The 17,301-nt window shown below is 39.2% G+C and overlaps 1 protein-coding gene across 2 annotated transcripts in view; it reads right to left on the bottom strand.

The window, feature by feature from the left end:
- Positions 1-782: 782 nt before the first annotated feature.
- The window catches only part of Cacul1 (CDK2 associated cullin domain 1), a 54,160-nt gene continuing 37,641 nt past the window's right edge, over positions 783-17,301 (bottom strand). The window contains exons 6-9 of one of the 2 annotated variants that reach the window (XM_005085348.4): positions 13,853-13,942; positions 10,459-10,597; positions 5,072-5,115; positions 783-4,769 (exon numbers count right to left, since the gene is read on the bottom strand). In XM_005085348.4, the coding sequence (XP_005085405.1) occupies positions 4,729-4,769; positions 5,072-5,115; positions 10,459-10,597; positions 13,853-13,942 (314 nt within the window). In that variant the 3' untranslated portion in view covers positions 783-4,728. The remainder of the gene's footprint in view (positions 4,770-5,071; positions 5,116-10,458; positions 10,598-13,852; positions 13,943-17,301) is intronic. The other variant, XM_005085349.4, reaches the window with a different exon arrangement.

Raw genomic sequence — 17,301 nt, 5'->3', positions numbered from 1 at the left:
GTTCTCAATGAATAATTCCTCATGGCCAGAATAACTTTTAAAAGCTCATGTCAATGTATGCATCATTCCTATTTTTACCCATTTCCCCTGTGTATGCTTACAACATTGTAACTGCTTTAAATTTAATAGTACGTCTGAAAAATGTGATGTATAATTTTTAGTACAGCAAGTTCCTTCTTTCAATGGGCATTTTTCTATTTTCATTTGTTTACACTTTCACATTAGATTTTAAATTTTATTAAAAACAAGGTTTTTGGCCTTTGTAATGGCTTTGTATAAATTCATATGTTAATCCAAAAGGAAATGACATGTTTACAACAGTCAAAATGTTATTATTAAAAAATGCTTATGAGCTTCTGGGTTCCTCCAAGGAAATTATGCCTATTATATATGCCTACAGCACATATATATACCCATGTCTAAAGCACATGTACACATACTACACTGGCAGCATGTTCATACATACACACATATGTACTATATACACCCACAGTACATGTGTGCACATATACTATGTCACCTACAGCATGCACACACACTATACCTACAGTTCACTCATGCTTACACACTATACACTACACTTACAGTACATGCTTACAAACACACGGTAATGCCTAAAGCACATGTAAACAAACAGTTCTGTCCTCACTGAGGTTAAGGCTGACAGTGTCTTGAGTTGTGGCTACTATGTTACAGAGTACCCTGTAAGTGAAACTGAACATCCAATGTTACCACAGTGAACCAGGACATCTAAGATGCACAAAACTTAATAACAAAACAAGTTTAAGGACATTTGTACAAGATTTATTTCTCATTAACCACAATGTTTTAGAGTGAGAATATACATCTATTACAGAGGAGTGATTCAAAAAATCCACCAAATGTTTATAAGGAGAGCCCAGGCCAGCAGCTTTGTGCCCCAGCTCAGGAAGCGCTTTAGTTGTGTTGTGTGAATGAGTGGCAAAGGGTAGTACCAGATTTGCCATGCCTTATGAAAAATGGTCAGGACACTAGACAGCAATGCTTCATTCACTCTGCTATGCTGGTGGGTGGCAAAGCTTGTTGCCTGCATGTGATCTCCAAATTTTGTATAAGCATTTGTTTGAGTCACAGTTCCTCAGGACTTGACATAAATAATTTCTCCACAATTGCACAGTTGTAACATTGACAAATAAGACTAAAAGAGCCATGGGCATTGTCAACCATTCAACCAAACACATCCAGGAAAACATCCAGTCTTACTGCATTTAGTACAGCCACAATATTTAAATGACACATAAGACCCAATACACGCTATTTTTTTTTCCAAACCACTGCACTCTTAACCCCAGAGTCACACTGATTTCCCAGAGGTGTGTAATCCATCAGCACTCTCCTCACAATGAATCAAGCCTAAGATGAAGAGAGGTGGCAAACCTCCTCCCCACTGGCCCTGGAAAGAGGTTCAAGTTAAGGTCTAGGGAGTGCAGGAAGGAGGCAGTGACAGCAGGTGAGCAGCAGGGGGACCAGAGAGGAGGCATTTCCTTCAGGAAAGAACAGGTACCTCCTTCCAAATATTCTGGGGGTCGGAACCAAGGCAGACTTCTATGCGTAGTTAAAGCACAAGAGCCATTTCTTTATGAACCCCTGCAACTTCTGGTAAAAATGAACCTCACTTTGCAGTCTTACTGAAAGCAGTAATCACAAAAGAAAAGAGCCTCTAGACTTGTGTCAGGTGTCAGTTAACAGTGTCACATTCCAATTTTAATGTCCCCTTAAGAGACCTACACTTGGATAAAAGCAAATAATCCAAGCTAAAAGCTCGAGGGACACACCATAAAAACAAATAGCAAACAAACAAACAAACCTCTAAACACTAACAGCTGGATAGCTAAATGCAGGATTTTTGTTTGCTTTTTAGTTGCTTCTTAATTATCTCAAATTAGTATATTCTATGAACATATATTCAAAGAATAATGCTTAGTTTAGTATTGGCTGCTTAATAAACAACTGAATCTTAGCTCAAGGGCAATTCTTGCATACTAACCATGGAAATAATTAACTGCTGTGAGAGAGAAGGGAGAAAAAACAAACAAACACAGCCTCAATAAGACAGCACAATCTGGAAGGTTATTTACAGGGAGAATCAGGAGGTCACTTAACTCTTCCCATTACCTGCAGAAACAGTACTGTTTGCAAGCTCACCACGGCCTGTGCTAGCAGGTATACATATGAAGCCTCTTGTACTATAACCGTTGATGCTGTTTGGTCTATACAGAGTACATCGAAGAGAGGAGTGTGCAAACTGTTCCTGAGGAATCATTTCGTGTGTGCAAATTTGCAACCTGACAGAAAGCAAACAAGGGGGGCAGGCAGCAGTTACACGGGTCTGAGCACTGGAGACATATATGCAGTGTCATGACCAAGGGCACCCATTCATCTGCACTCTCACCCACACACAAACCAACTTCCAATCGGAACCAGAAGAAAAGACTTTTCCACAAGTCTCAGTAAAGAACAAATTGTGGCTCTCTTTAAAGGCCTACTTGTAGGCAAACCTATATACTTGCCAGTTTAGCCAAATCGACTCCATTGCACTGGCTAGCTGATCCAAACCATCTGGCCTTTGAGGATCTGACTAAGAAAGGAGTCTTAAACAGGGGTAGAAAAACTGCACATTGGACTGGCAAGAACACAAGCATACATGAAAAAAAAATATTTTTCCTCAAATTCTAAGTGGGAAAGAGCAGATTTTATTTTCTCATAGTTGAGGACTAAGGATTCTGTCAATTTCACCTTCATTAAGGTTTACAAACTGTAGGGATCACACACACACTCTCCCCAGACTTTCAAGATCAGCATGTGTACCCAGCTCTAACTCAGAGAATTTCACAGGCTTTCCTCTGCCTATTTTGTGCTAACACAGAATGAGTATGACTATTTCTCCATCAACTTAATAATGCAGAAGCACCCACTTTAATGCCCATTTGTGTAAAGCTTTTATAGGGAAAGTTCTGTTGGAGGAAAAAAATGCTCTCTTCCAGGAAAGGAGAGAGGGTAAAAATTAGACACTGAGCCACTTACCTATGTCTCAAGAAATGCTCAACTTTACTACTGTCAAAAATATTAAAGCCATCTAGAAGAAACCAGTTACAAATGGTATTTACAACCTTGTAGCAAACACTCCAACAGAAAAACAAACTTTGGGATTCTTGATAAAATGAAAATTACCCTTGACATTAGAGCAGAAAAACTGTACAGGCCATAATTAGAGCCTGCCTGTCCTCACGCAGGGTTCTTCAAGGTAACCCAAATAAAATTTAAGCCAATTAAAGCCCCCATAAACTCTACCAAATGCAGAGAAGTATCAGAAAGAACTAGACCATCATTTACAAATCCAGGACTGCTGCTACTGGGCAACATTCTTGCCCCCACTGTCCCATTTCTGACTCTTCATCAACCCACTGAGTTCGCAGTAGTAGCTGGGGGTAGGGATGGGGATGGGAGTGGGGGGCAATTCTCTGAAGGGAAGGGTCAGAATCACTGTTGGCTAAAGCCTGGTAGCACAAAGTCAATGCTCACTTGATGTTCAAGCAAAATTGAGAATATTTTTCCCTCACCATGTTGATTCTTGTTTACCACTGAAAAATAGCTGGAGCATGCTTCAGACTTTTGTGAAGACCTAAAGAGCACTGTTGATGTAGTGAAACAGAAAATACAGCTTTATCACAGCTGAAGGAAGCCTTCAGACGCCAGTGCAAACTCTCCCCTGCTGTTCTCAAATATCACACATGATGTTTACAAGATGCAGGGCACAGCCAACCTCTTACAAATACTAAACGCACCCATTAGAATGTGATGGACCAAGAACCACTCACCATTATTTGGCTTTAATAACTATTTCTCCCTAGAGGGGTCCAGGAAGCGGCTCCCACTGTTTAGTAATCTCTACAGTATCATGGCCCTGGACCAGAACTCCACCCATACCACAGAGGCCGGTAAGATCAGGTGAGGCGATGGCAGAAAGGACACCGCTCAGTCAAGAGTTGGTCCTCATGAGAACTGGGATAGGAGGGTGAACTCTGACCCCTGGTCATTTTCTCAATCAGGTCCCGCTACAAAGCCACACCAGAGGCCTTGGTAGACCAACTTGAGATATCAACTTCTCCAGGAAGCATTGTGAGTCTGATGACAAGGTCACACAGTTGCAAAGTGCACAAAGCTCAAGGCACAGAGTTAAAAATGTGAATTGATGGGGAAAGTTATAGTGAAAGCAGTTATTGGCATTTTTCTTCCTGTAAGACTAATGTTAAACATAGACCAATTCTGAATTTAAAACAGATTGTTTGGGACATGGGTGAAAATACTGTATTATAACATCTGCTTGGTTTTAAGCAAAGATACCTTGACATGAGACACAGACACCATGTGCCAAGTCCACAAATGAACAAGTTTTTGGAGGAAGCTGATTTGCATGTTGGGCTTCACTTGGCAATGGCCACTCCCCAAGATACTTGCTCTGTAGATAAACTCATTAAAAGATTGTCCTATTTCAAAATCACCCCCAAGTCTAGCAGCAACTGTTTTTGTTAGTTCTTGTTTTTGAAAACTGAAAAATCAAGGAAGTGTGCCATCCTCTCTGAGAACAGCCTTTTGACAGAGCTCCTGAGTGGTGCAGGCCCCACTGTGCCTGGAACAGTTTCTGCAGCTCCAGTGTCTTCTCTCTGGGAGAAAGTATTTCAACAGTCACTATCTATATCCCCTGGAACTTGCACAAGCGGACGGACTGTCTGAAAAAAAAAGTCAGAAGGAAAACCATGAGAGACAAAGAACACTCTGTTCACGAAAAGCTATTTCTCTCCTGACCCCATCTCCTGGTGTGTTTATTTTAAAAACTTTGAAAAAATAACATAGTTCTGAGAGAACTGAAAAGGAGCCAATACCATCAGGAACTGATCTTGGGACATTATCCCAAAGAATCTCCAGGTCATGCCATCTAGACCACCACCTCCACTCACATGGTCTCCACACTCATCCTCAGAAGCTGGCCCACATCAAAACCCATCAAAACAGGAAAAGCATCATCACTTACTATAAGCCAACTCGTCCCCAGCTCTCTTCCGGGACTGGTCACCTCTAGGGATAAGAGGAAGAAGTCAACAAAACTGACTGGTTTCTTTACACACAAAAACAGTAGAAATAAATAGACGTATGTGATATACAAACAGCAAATCCTTCAGATTCTAACCCAACAACCTGTTTAAACAGACATTAAACATCAGCTGAGTAAGGGTATTCTTACTTCAAGGGTATATGTAGTCTGTTAAATATAGGAAGTTATTGAATGAAGGATAATCTATAGACAGTTTACAATAAGGACTAGAAACAGGAGCAAGCTAAAATACGTCTTTGACAACAACCCCAGACTCTGCTAATATTATTCCCAATAAACTGCACATACTAGCAAGACTTTAAATATTGAACAGAGGGAAGTTAAAAAATCTTCCCCTCAAGCCACAAACTGAGACTCTCAAAGCCTTTGGAAGTCAGAAACTAAGGTGCTTGAAGACTCTTGTGACCAGAGAGCACAAATCTTCAAATACAGTACCCAGCCTAGCCTCACAAGCAGTCAAGTTCTGCACTGAAGTTAAGAGTGGTTGTGAATAGGCCACACCCATGCCTCTCGTGCATCACACTGACGTTCTGGCTTCAGACACTAATCCAAACTGCAATGCTTAAGCAATGAGCAATAATGGCTCCACTTACTCATCTCTCAGCCAAGGATGCAATCAACCCTCCTTCCTCTGACCTTCTCCCACCCACTGTTGGTGCCCTTTGTTGGCTCGGCTAAACACTGTCACAGGCCACCTTTTCTTCTATGTATTCTTCCCTTTTAAGATGCAGACCATACCAGTCTGGGGCTCAGAGATTTACAGGCAGCTGATTTCTGTCTGAGATCTATAGGTTCAGCATTCTAATCAGTAAATACATACTGAAAATTTATCATACCCAGTACATAATGTCTGTTCAGCTCTATCCCTAAAACCTTCTTCAGGCTTGTAATATTCTAGACAAAGAGCCAGAGTGAGCTTATAAACAAGTTTAGTTCACACCTCTGATTAAAACTCTTCATAACTTTCAATTACAATTTAAAATCAATTCCAATTCATTTCCCAGCCAGTGTCACGGCTCTGAACTCTCTCCCACCTTATTTTCCAGCCCTTATCACCTCTGCTCATTTTTGGGGTGGCTAACTTTCTGTTTGCCACTCCCTTCCCAAGGCGTCACACGGCTGTCTGTTCCTTCTCACCTCAACTCAGTCATCCCCTTGGAAGCCAACACCATGTCAATGATAGCCCTCTACTCTACTACTTCATTGTCTGATTCTCTTCACAGTGCTTATTTTTTTACTTGAAATTGTATTTTTTACAAGTTTATCATTTGCTTGCCAACAGTAGACCGTAAGTACCATGAAAGTGGGTGCCTCACAGGGTCTAGCACGTGAGAAACACTGGAAATGTATCTGTTAAATTAACAAATTGGTTAAAAATTCATCGTCTCAGATGATTGCTAAAATGCTGAGCATCCCACATTTCAATTAATCAAACAATAAAACAATTTGATTACTAAACCAATGCTAATTTTGAAATATTATAAGATTTTGGATAAATCTCCAGATATTCCAAGTTTATTCTTTTTCCAATTGCTTCTGACCAGGACAGATATCTCTAGCCAAGCTAAGGATCCTTGATGGTTGGCAGAGAGGCCCTAAGACATGACTGGGAGGTATATGATTCTTTACAGTGAGAATCTAGAAAAAAAAATTCCACTGTATTCTCCAAGAGTAGCCCTGAGCAGCCTAAAAAGATATCCTACCAAAGCCAGACAAGTGTGGTTATAATGCTGATTAAAATTGAAGATACAAATATCTGGAACCCCACGCCTAAACAAAGCATCCATTCCTACCTCCTTCACTGGTTACATAGAACACATCCAATTAACAGGTGAAATGCAACAGGGAAACAGAAGGAATAAAGTAACTAACTAATGTATGTATATACTAAAGACTGTCAGCTGTACACTGTGCTCCGTTATGAAATGAAAAAGTAATTTTAGGGGCCACCCTCTCAGCTAAAAACAAAAACAAACAAACAAAAAAACCACCAGTACCTCTACAAGGGTCTACTGTATTTCAGAAACTGAGGTCACCTCTTCTCTGATGGAACATCTTATATGCCTTTGCAAGATGTTTGGTGGGACTCTAGGCTGGCCTGAATGGTACACTCCAGCCCTGGGCCCATGTTTTCTATTTCCCAAAAGGCTATTTCTGACATCAGACACCAATCTATCCCCCCTCCAACAGATTCAATTACCCACAAAAGATCATATTTTGAGCTTCCATATGTCTATTCTAGTTTTTTGAAATAGTCTTCTCTGTATTTCCATGCATCTAAAGATCTACAGAGGGAATATATCTGAAGACATATGCATGCTACATAAAAACATTTCAAAGATTTTGACACAAAATGAAGAGCTTGTAATACCAATAAAGAACCACAAACTTGGGTGAAATAAAACTCACAAAGTACTGTTCATATCCAAACAGAAGTGAAAGAATTATTTGGCAGCCTGTATATGTTGGGTTTTCCTCCCCTTTCAAATCAGTGAATGTTATTTCTCTCTACAACAGTCCTAGCTAGATAGATACATAATGGCTAAAGAGAACTAAGTAGACAGGGTATTACACAGAAGGCCCATGACACAAAGACAGGCTTTCTGTTCAGCATGATAGTCCTTTATGATAGGTGGTTAAATAAGCAAAAAAATGGGTCATAGGATGTCAGCTTTGGCAGAGCCTACTCTGTTCAAAGTACCCATCAGAATCATTAGAAGGCTGAGTTTAACCCTCATAGTAAATGTGTAATACGGTGTTAACTATAAAAATGGCTTGATCAAGTTTGTGCTACAAGACATTTTAATTGTACTAACTCTTGGAATACTAACTAATGTTCAAAACTCAGCCAGAAGCTGTTTTAAAGAACCCCATTATGAGTAATAAAAAGTCTAAATTTACACCAAAAGCCCAAGGCAGTTCCCTGATCCCCTTGGCCTTGGCAGCACAGCCCTGAAATAGTTCTTTCAAAGCAAAGGAAATACAGTGTGGTGGTGCATCCAGAGTCAGAGGCTATTCATCTCACCCAACCCAAGTCATCATGATAGCCATACTCAGCAGATCCACCCTGTTCACTTGTTCTTGTCCCCAAGCTAGGACTAGGAGACACCTATGGATGAACCTCAACAGTTCAGTGACACACGCAAGAACAGGTTTTCAAAGGGCGACTTTTTAAAGGGGGAATATCTAGGGGTTGAAGAGATGATTTTGTGGTTAAGAGCATTTGGCTCTTGCTGAGGCCCTGGGTTCAGTTCCCAGCACCCACACTTGAGTAAAATCCCAACCTATGCATTGCTCTTTTGGCCTCTGTGGGATCCTGGGATGTGTGCAGTACACATCTTTTAAACAGTGAAATAAAAGTATCTAAAGCAAAATTTAATTATAATACAAACTACAGAAGTCACAAAAACCTTACCCTAATACAGTTACGCAAAAATAGAAAACCACTTTCTCATGATTGAAAACAAAGTCAAAAGATCAACTGAGGAATGTATCTTTAACTATGAGCCAATTTTTTGACTGTATAAAGAACTCCTAGAAATCAAGGAAAAAAGACTAGTAGAGCAATGGCAAAGGACATAAGCAATTAATAGAAAAACAAATGCAAACATATGCTCAGCTTTATAAGAAATGCAGACTTATTATGAGTAGATTCTACACTTTTTAAAAATACAGTTACACTTACACAGTGTATGTGTGACTCATGAAGACCATATGCAAAATGGCAGTATTAACCACATTTTCAATTTTCAATTATCTACCCTTGACCCAGCCAGCAAAGCTACTTCTGAGATACGTTATGTAACAAGCACAGATTAAGGCATGTTTTTGGTTCTCCATTACAGCTGTCTGTATTACCAAACAACTAATAGGGCCTAGTCAAGTAACTATACCATCTAATAGTCTAACATAGACACACAGTGTAGTATATGGGGGGGAGGGGTAAAAATAAGGATAAGTTTTACTTGTATCATACCAAACAAACAAACAAAAAACCACCTTAATAATGGTTACTCAATGGGTTGGGGTAGACAGTGAGACAAGTGGAAATAAAAACTACTGTTTTATTTTCATATTATTGAATATGGGAAGGAAGGATTCCTGAGGCCCCACCTCTAGCTGAAGAGCTACTGGCAGTGATGGATGCTAGGTGAGGAGTCACTTTTCTTTGGGCAGGTGGCTGCAGGCAGGTTGCCCATACCCCAGTATATAACCCACACCCATGTACACACACAAATTGGACTCTGGATTATTTAAAAAACAAACAAACAAAAACCATGAAGCTGAGAGTGAGATGGGTATAATCAAGAAGATACATTACATGTACCCATGAAATAATTGTCAAAGAATACGGCATTACATGGCTCTACTCTATGTACAGAATACTTTAATACCAGGAGATTCAGGATTCAGTGTCAAAGAGAAAAGCCATCTACTTACATCCTAGCAACACCCGTCTGCACTGACTCCTGGTATAAGACACTATGGAGGAATTCTCAGTGCTTCCACTACCTTACAACTACAGATGTCACCAAGACCCCCACCCCACCCCCCAGGCAAGAAAGTCCCATCTGTGAAATGAGAAAACAACAACAAAATTTCCTTTCTCTCTCATCCAGTAACAGATTAAGTGAGCAACTATGGCAAAGGCTATTTTTGTTTTGTTTTGCTTGTCTGTTTTGGTTTGTTTGTTTCTAAAATTCAGTTTAGCCTCGGAATTTTAGAGAAATGCATTCCTGTACCATGAGATAATCTTCTTTTTCACAAGTTTCCTTAATATTAGGTATTCAAACACCAGAGGATAGGGAAAGATAAACATAAAAATTATAAAAATGTAAGCCTTTACTTCCTGACACAACCAAGTACTTTCCCACAGGAAAACACCAGTGTTTTATATTAATTCATTCTAATGAAAATAATAATTACAAAAAAAAAAAGACCCATACTTTCTATGAGTTCTCTGGGGTACAGTCATAACAAGGAATTGCAAACATTTTAGAAAAAAAACATGCACCAAAAGCAAGGGAAGGGAATTTTCTGGACATCTATAACTTTTTTAAAGAACATTTAGATTTAGAGAAAACATGGCAGTCATGTTTTTGTCGTGTTCAGGATTAAAGTGAGTCTCCAAAGATGGAAGGCCTTATCCCATCTAACTGCCCAGTCTTCAAAATGCACACAGCTTAGCACCCAGCTGGGAACGTCCAGACAAGGAGCCCACAGCTCCAGCACTAGGCACTCTCTGTAGCCAAGCTAGAAGCCTAGGGAAGTGAGCTATATCGTCACTAAAAGAAAGAGCAACTTGCCTGGTAAAACCATTCTGTATAAGTTCTCTTTGAAGCTTCTGATCTTGAGCGGCATATTCAGAAAGTTCAGATTCCACAGCTGGAGGCAGAATGTTTGGAATAAACTTAGAAAACAAAGTCGGAGCCATCTGAACCCATTCTGTGAGGGAAAACATATGATTTGTTAAGAAAATAATAATAATAATAATAATGTAGAAAACAAGTTTCTTATTTAGACAACAAGAATATATATATTAAACCAATTGAAAAATCTTGATCCAGTCCTATTTTGGTGAACACACAAATATGTATTTTCTTTCTAAAAAGTATAAAGAAAATGGACATTTTTACATTATTAATTCAAGAAAACTGAATGAAAATCTATAACTTTTGAATAACTCTTGTAAAAAAATTATGAAGATGTAGGAAAACACTAATGTAGGAAAATACTAATTACTAGGCATCTCCAAGAGGAAGAGGTTTTGGAGAGAAGCAGTTTGATGGCAATACAAGCTCTATGAGTTGTTAATTCAAGCAAACCAGCCAGAGAAGACAACTCGGAAATATTAATATTGTGTTAAAAGAAACTATCCAAACGGGGGCAGGGAGGTGGAGAACTAGGCAGTGCTTTGGAAATAAAAATCTTTTATGTTAAATTCAATTCCATTGGGGGGTGCACAACAGTAAAAGAGAAAAAGACCAAAAGAATAATCTATAGAAAATGAAAGGACAAGGGGAGGTCATAGAAATGTATTTCCACCAGACGTAACAAAAAGCATGTATTGTACAAATCAGGTTCAGGGATGAGTAAAAGACAGGAATGGGCCAGGCGGTGGTGGCACACATCTTTAATCCCTGCACTCGGGAAGCAGAGGCAGGTAGATCTCCGCGAAGTTTGAGGCCAGCCTGTCTACAAAACAAGTTTCAAGATAGCCAGGATTGTTACACAGAGAAACCCTGTCTCAAAACAAACAAACAAACAAACAAAAGACAGGAATGGATTATTTCAAGAAACAAATACACAGCATTAAGTAGGCTTGTTAATATTAATTACCCAAGGTAAAACACACATGTGCACTGGTCCTCCACTCAGGGATGGAACTGCTACCTGGTTAGGGCTTTCAAAATGTCCCCTTATAAATATGCCCGGCTGGAGTAACTAAATATTCTGGATGTTTATACTGAAAAAACATGAAAATACCAATGCTCTGTGACGCCTGTAAGCCCTCTTTAAAAACTTCAATCTGAATCTGAAAGCCCACATTTTTGATTCTGTGTGGTGGTAGAAAAAAAAAACCAATGTCCAATTAAAGAGAGCTAAATTGAAGGAAACATGCAAGAGCTGGGAGCAATGCAGGTCAGCCTACACCTTGCACAGTGCCAGGCAAATGCTCTCAGTGGCTTGCCCCTCTGGCAATGTGGCAAGAGTCATTAGAGTGTTCTGGGGAATGACTACCAAATCAGCCTGAGGTTCCAGAAGCCAAATCCTTCATCAACTTCAAGTAGTCATTAAAATAAAGATAATGAAACAAAAGTGTATATATTAGATGAAAAGCGCAGAGTAAGATTGCTGCAGCTGCATCTAAAGTGAGTTTCTAAAAACTCTGCAGGAAACTTAACATCAATGCTAAGTCCTCAAATTGCCAACTGGTGAGGGCAGGAATCTAAGGTCCAAAACCTATTAAGGTGATTGAAATGTGGCACACAAAGACTAACATTATTGAGGACACCTGTAGCAGAAGCAGCTTCTGCGTTTAAAATGCAGCTTTTGAAATAGTCCAATCTTAATCTGTCAGGTGACTAGAATTTTACTAGACCAGGAACATAATGGGCACTGGCAAGACATGAAAATGTCAAAGCATGTTTTAATAGTGTCTCTGAAAAACGCCTAGGGCAGCAAAAGGTTAGTCTGTGATAAAATTCACCTTTTCAAAAGGACAATTCTCAAATACAGAATTCTCCTCACAAGGAGTATAAATCCTATTACAAGAGCTTACCCTGGAAAAAGAGCATTTAGATAAACAAGCATCTACAATTTTTTCCTACCCATAGTGATTAGCTTTATTCTGTAATTTTGCTACATGTATAAAAGGCCATGGATGATAAACCTGCCTACTTAAGAGGCAGAATTTTTCAGACTACACTGGGAAGACTTCCAGCATAAAAGAAAAACATCATTCATAATCTAGTATACAAAAAAATTCATGAGGCAACTTAATAACACTATAGGATAATGAAATTTAAATATCATAAAAACAATAGAAAATGTAATAAAATATTTTTGTGACTTTATAAAATAATACAAATGATTTCTGTTAAAAGTTATAAAGAATAGGGCTCAAGACCAAACCCAAAGTTAGATAATAAACACTCCACAAGTCACTAATCATTTTATAGCAGCCTGAGAAAGAATAATTTCTTGCCCAGCAGTGATGGTGGATGCCTTTAATCCTAACACTCAGGAGGCAGAGGCAAGTGGATCTCTGTGAGTTCTAGGACAGCTGGGGCTACAGAGAAACCATGACTCCAAAAATAGTAATTATTATTTACTGAATCTGCTTCCTTGATACCAGTTTCACAATTTAGCTAAAAATGCTTATTGGTATCGGGTTAGATTTTTTTTTTAGTTTTATTTACTTATTTTATGTGCGAGTGTTCATGGCTGAAAAGGGCATCAGATCCCACTATTGATGGCTGTGAGCAATGAGGTGGTTGTTTAGAATTGAACTCAGGACCTCTGGAAGAGTAGCCAGTGCTCTTAATTACTGAGCCATCTCTCCAGGCCCCAATCACATTGATTGTAGGATGAGATTTCTATAAGCTCTCCTGTGGGTAGGTTGCAAACAGCTACAAAACTCAGTGGCAAGCTTGAGGCCCTACAAAGGCTCTTTGGATTGCTCTATATCTAACCACGCTTTTACTATGAAGTATGCACACTAAGGTCATTCATAGGCCTTGCTTGTGAATATAGGAATTGTTTATGTGAACTAGAATATGTAATTTGAATGTGTATTCCTATGCATATATATAGTGTGAAATGAAGGAGAAACTTCATAACAACAAATACAAAACTAAGCCTAAACACGAGATTCAATTTCTTGCTTTGTTTTGCAACACAGTCTAGCTATGCTGCTTTCAGGCTGGCTTTAGACTCACCATCCTCCTGCCTCAGTCCACAGAGGATGGTACTTTCAAGTGTCAGCACACCTAGGACATGCATCAGCAAATGCTTTTGTGGATCTCTTAGGTGCTGAATTCCAAATGAGCCCTAAACCAACAGTTCTAGGATTTTTACTACAGTAAATCCAAATGTCACTTGGCCTCAGGAAGCATGTAAAGAACCACTGCCCTTTTGGATAAGGCTATAATAAATAAAAACACAGGCCCAATCCCAACAGAAATGACAGGTGTTTACCTGGTCTGAGAGTGTACAGGCCTTTCACAATATTTGCCATAGTTGAAGGTGTAACCTGAAATGGTGTTGACTGGGCTTCTAAAAGTAAAGCTGGAATAAGAAGAAAAAACAGGTAAAAAAAAGAAAAAAAAGGAAGAAAGAAAAATAAACAAAAATAAAAAAAGAAAAAAGCATGTAACACTTGCTAACAGTAAAAATTTCTCTCTCTTAGTATCACTAACCCTGAATGGTAAACACCACAAGAAAGAGAAGGATTACACAGATTACAAAAGTCTTCAGCACAGCACAAACATTACCAAAGTCTTTGGCACAGCACAAACAGGGATCTGCACTAGTTTGCTGCAGTACTAATCATTGAACAAGTGCATGAGTCTTGAAAAGTAATGCCTTCTAAGAGAAACAGCACTGGGGGGAGGGGCACCATTAATTAGCTCAAAGTGCCTGCCTGTGGGGGTGGGGGGGAAATGACTGTGACCCCCTTTCTTCAAATTATCAAGGTCTAAAATGGCTGGATCAGAAGTTGTTTTGGGTTTTATTGGCTGAGCAACTCTAATACAACATTTGAAATACTCAAATTTCTTTCATGCTCAAAAAGCTACAGATTTCGCTGGGAATGGTGGCATATACCATTAGTCCTGGTGCCCAAGAGGCAGAAGCAGGCAGATAGATCTCTCTAAATTAGAGGCTAGCCAGAACAACATAGTGAAACTCCCTCTCCCTCAAAAACAAAGTGAATTACAGATTTCAGATTAGGGATTTTCTACTCACAATTATTTTGCTAACTGTAACAAAGCCTACATTCACAAATGCCATAGCTCTATCTTCTTGCAAAAACATCTTCCTATGCAAAAGGCCACCAATTCAACTCTACTTCAGCAACTCTGAAACCAACCTTGACTTTTGACTCTAAACAGAGTCAGGTTTCTTTTACATTAATTACCTATATTTTCTCCATTTTTAAAGCAAGTAATCACTTCAATAAAACTATTATATCATTAACAGATACTAATTCCGCGTTTATTGGGCACAGCAAGTGCTACTGCCCTGAAACAACAATTCATTTGTCTCTCAAAGACTAAGACAAACAAAAATACCCACAATATAAATATTTACTACCAAACAAAAAGGGACGGAAGACTTGCTATGGAATTTACTAATAAAGATCATCAGAGGTGCTTTGTTTATTCTGTTCATCTCATCATCCACATATAGTTTTGATTTTGAGTAACAAATTTTAAGGATGACAAATGTGAATAGTCATAAAATCTTGATACCTTAAAAAAAACCTAATGTTTAAAAACTGAAATTCTAAATGTTGTATTCTGAAAGCCTTAAGGTACTCAGCATATACCCCAAATGTAAGGGCTCCTTTTACTAATCTAGATTCCCAGTTTTTAACCAATACCTGAGGCCTTCAGCTTAACCAGATACTCAATATGTGGCTAAGTATTGACCTCTGCCAACAGTGCCTACCACAATTTCTATGTCAACCTGACAGCTATGAAGAAACAACTTTTTAAAAGTTTAAAAGACATACACGGCAGATGAAATGTATATAAATAATCTGAGATGAACTAACTATAAATAATTATATTCAAGGATAACTATTACTACAAGCTGGGGATGTAGTTCAGTTTGGTAGTGTTTGCCTACCATGTACAAAGTACTGAGTTTGACTCCCAGCACCACATAAACCAGGCATGGAAGGAGAAAGCAGGAGGATCAGAAACTCAAGGTCATTTTGAAAAGTTTGTACAAGAGATTCTATCTCAATAAAGCTAACAAAACAAAACCTCCAAACAGTAAAGAAAGGCTTAGCAAGAGCTGATAAAGTATTTTAATAATTTTCTAACATCCTCTCTTTATCTACACTCTTTGGAGAAAGTATTTAAGTTTAAAGGATGTTCCAGCTTTTCTTTTTCCCTTAAAAAACTGGGACTTAGCCGGGCGTTGGTGGCGCATGCCTTTAATCCCAGCACTCGGGATGCAGAGGCAGGCGGATCTCTGTAAGTTCGAGACCAGCCTGGACTACCAAGCGAGTTCCAGGACAGCCTCCAAAGCCACAGAGAAACCCTGTCTCGAAAAACCAAAAAAAAAAAAAACTGGGACTTGCTAAAGATGGAAGGGGGCAGGGTGTTTACTGCACCCAGAAAGTTCTGGCCTTTGATTTTTATATGGCTGGGGAACTAACATGGCAGGTCTTTCTGTTCTCTGTGAATATGCACTGCTCTCAGTGGTTGATAGACAAAGCTGCTAGAGCTGCTTTGGCCTATGGCAAGGCAGGGTACAGCCAGGTAGGAAATTAAGCAGAGATACAGGAGAACAGCAGAGCCTGGAAGACACTAACAGTCACCCCAAAGAACAACATGCAAGAGCACCCCAGTAAGCCATGAGTCATGTGGCAATACATAGATTAATAGAAATGAGTTCATTTAAATATAAGAGCTAGTCAGTAATAAGCCTGGGCCACTAGCCAAGTGTTTATTATTAAGTCTCTGAGTGATTATTTAGAAACAACTGTGCCATATGGCTGGGTGGGACAGAAAAGCCTCCGGTTACAGGAAACTTGTATTCCCTCTGAATCATGTACTCAGTCTTCCTTCACCAAACATACTACCACAGACACTGGTTTTACAAACACTGGTGCTAGTTATGTGTTGTTCTAGAAAATGGTTTCTTCCGAAAGCCATGTATCAAAGAACAGGGTACTTCAACAATCCTGTTCCTCACAGAAATTATCAATCATAGGTGTTAAGTCTAGGTATAGACCTCTAGTTCTAATCTCCCTTCCTCGGTTATGACATTAACTCTCAAGTATCTTCCTGGATCCAGAGCTCCCTCTGATGTTTCTAACGTTCCTGGGTGCTTAAAATTTTGCACAGAGTTTTCTTTTTTGAACTTTATTTTTATTTTGCAAGACAGGGTTTCTCTGTATTGTTTTAGAGGCTGTTCTGGAACTCGCTCAGTAGACCAGGCTGACCTCGAATTCACAGATCCGCCTGCCTCTGCCTCCCATGGCTGGGATTAAAGGTGTGAGCCACCAATGCCCGGCCTTTTGTGAAATTTTTGTTATATGTATTTATAGTGTGTGTAGTGCACACACATGCATGAATGCCGCAGTGCTTATGTGGCAGTCAGAAGACAACTTCTGAGAACCACTTCTCTTTCTACTTTCCTACTTCCAAGGATTAAAATGGCCAGGCTTGGCAGAAAGCCATTTTACTGCCTTCACTGTGCATTCTTTTACTAATTTGTTCTGGAAATGAAAGCTAAAAACTACATGAATTCAAAATGTGTCAAGGTCTGAAAGTAAAATGTAAACTCCTAAGGCAATCTAAGTACAATTATTTGAAACTCTGCAAAATAAGCTATCTTTAACTGCAAAAGTCAACAAATTATACTTTCTTTGAAAATGTCCAACCTAGTTACTACATATTTATTGTCACATC

The sequence above is a fragment of the Mesocricetus auratus genome, unplaced genomic scaffold (genome assembly GCF_017639785.1).
Source record: "Mesocricetus auratus isolate SY011 unplaced genomic scaffold, BCM_Maur_2.0 Super-Scaffold_4256, whole genome shotgun sequence".
Lineage (NCBI taxonomy): Eukaryota > Metazoa > Chordata > Mammalia > Rodentia > Cricetidae > Mesocricetus > Mesocricetus auratus.
Note: the sequence above shows the minus strand (reverse complement) of the source record. Positions and strands in the feature narration are given on the sequence as shown.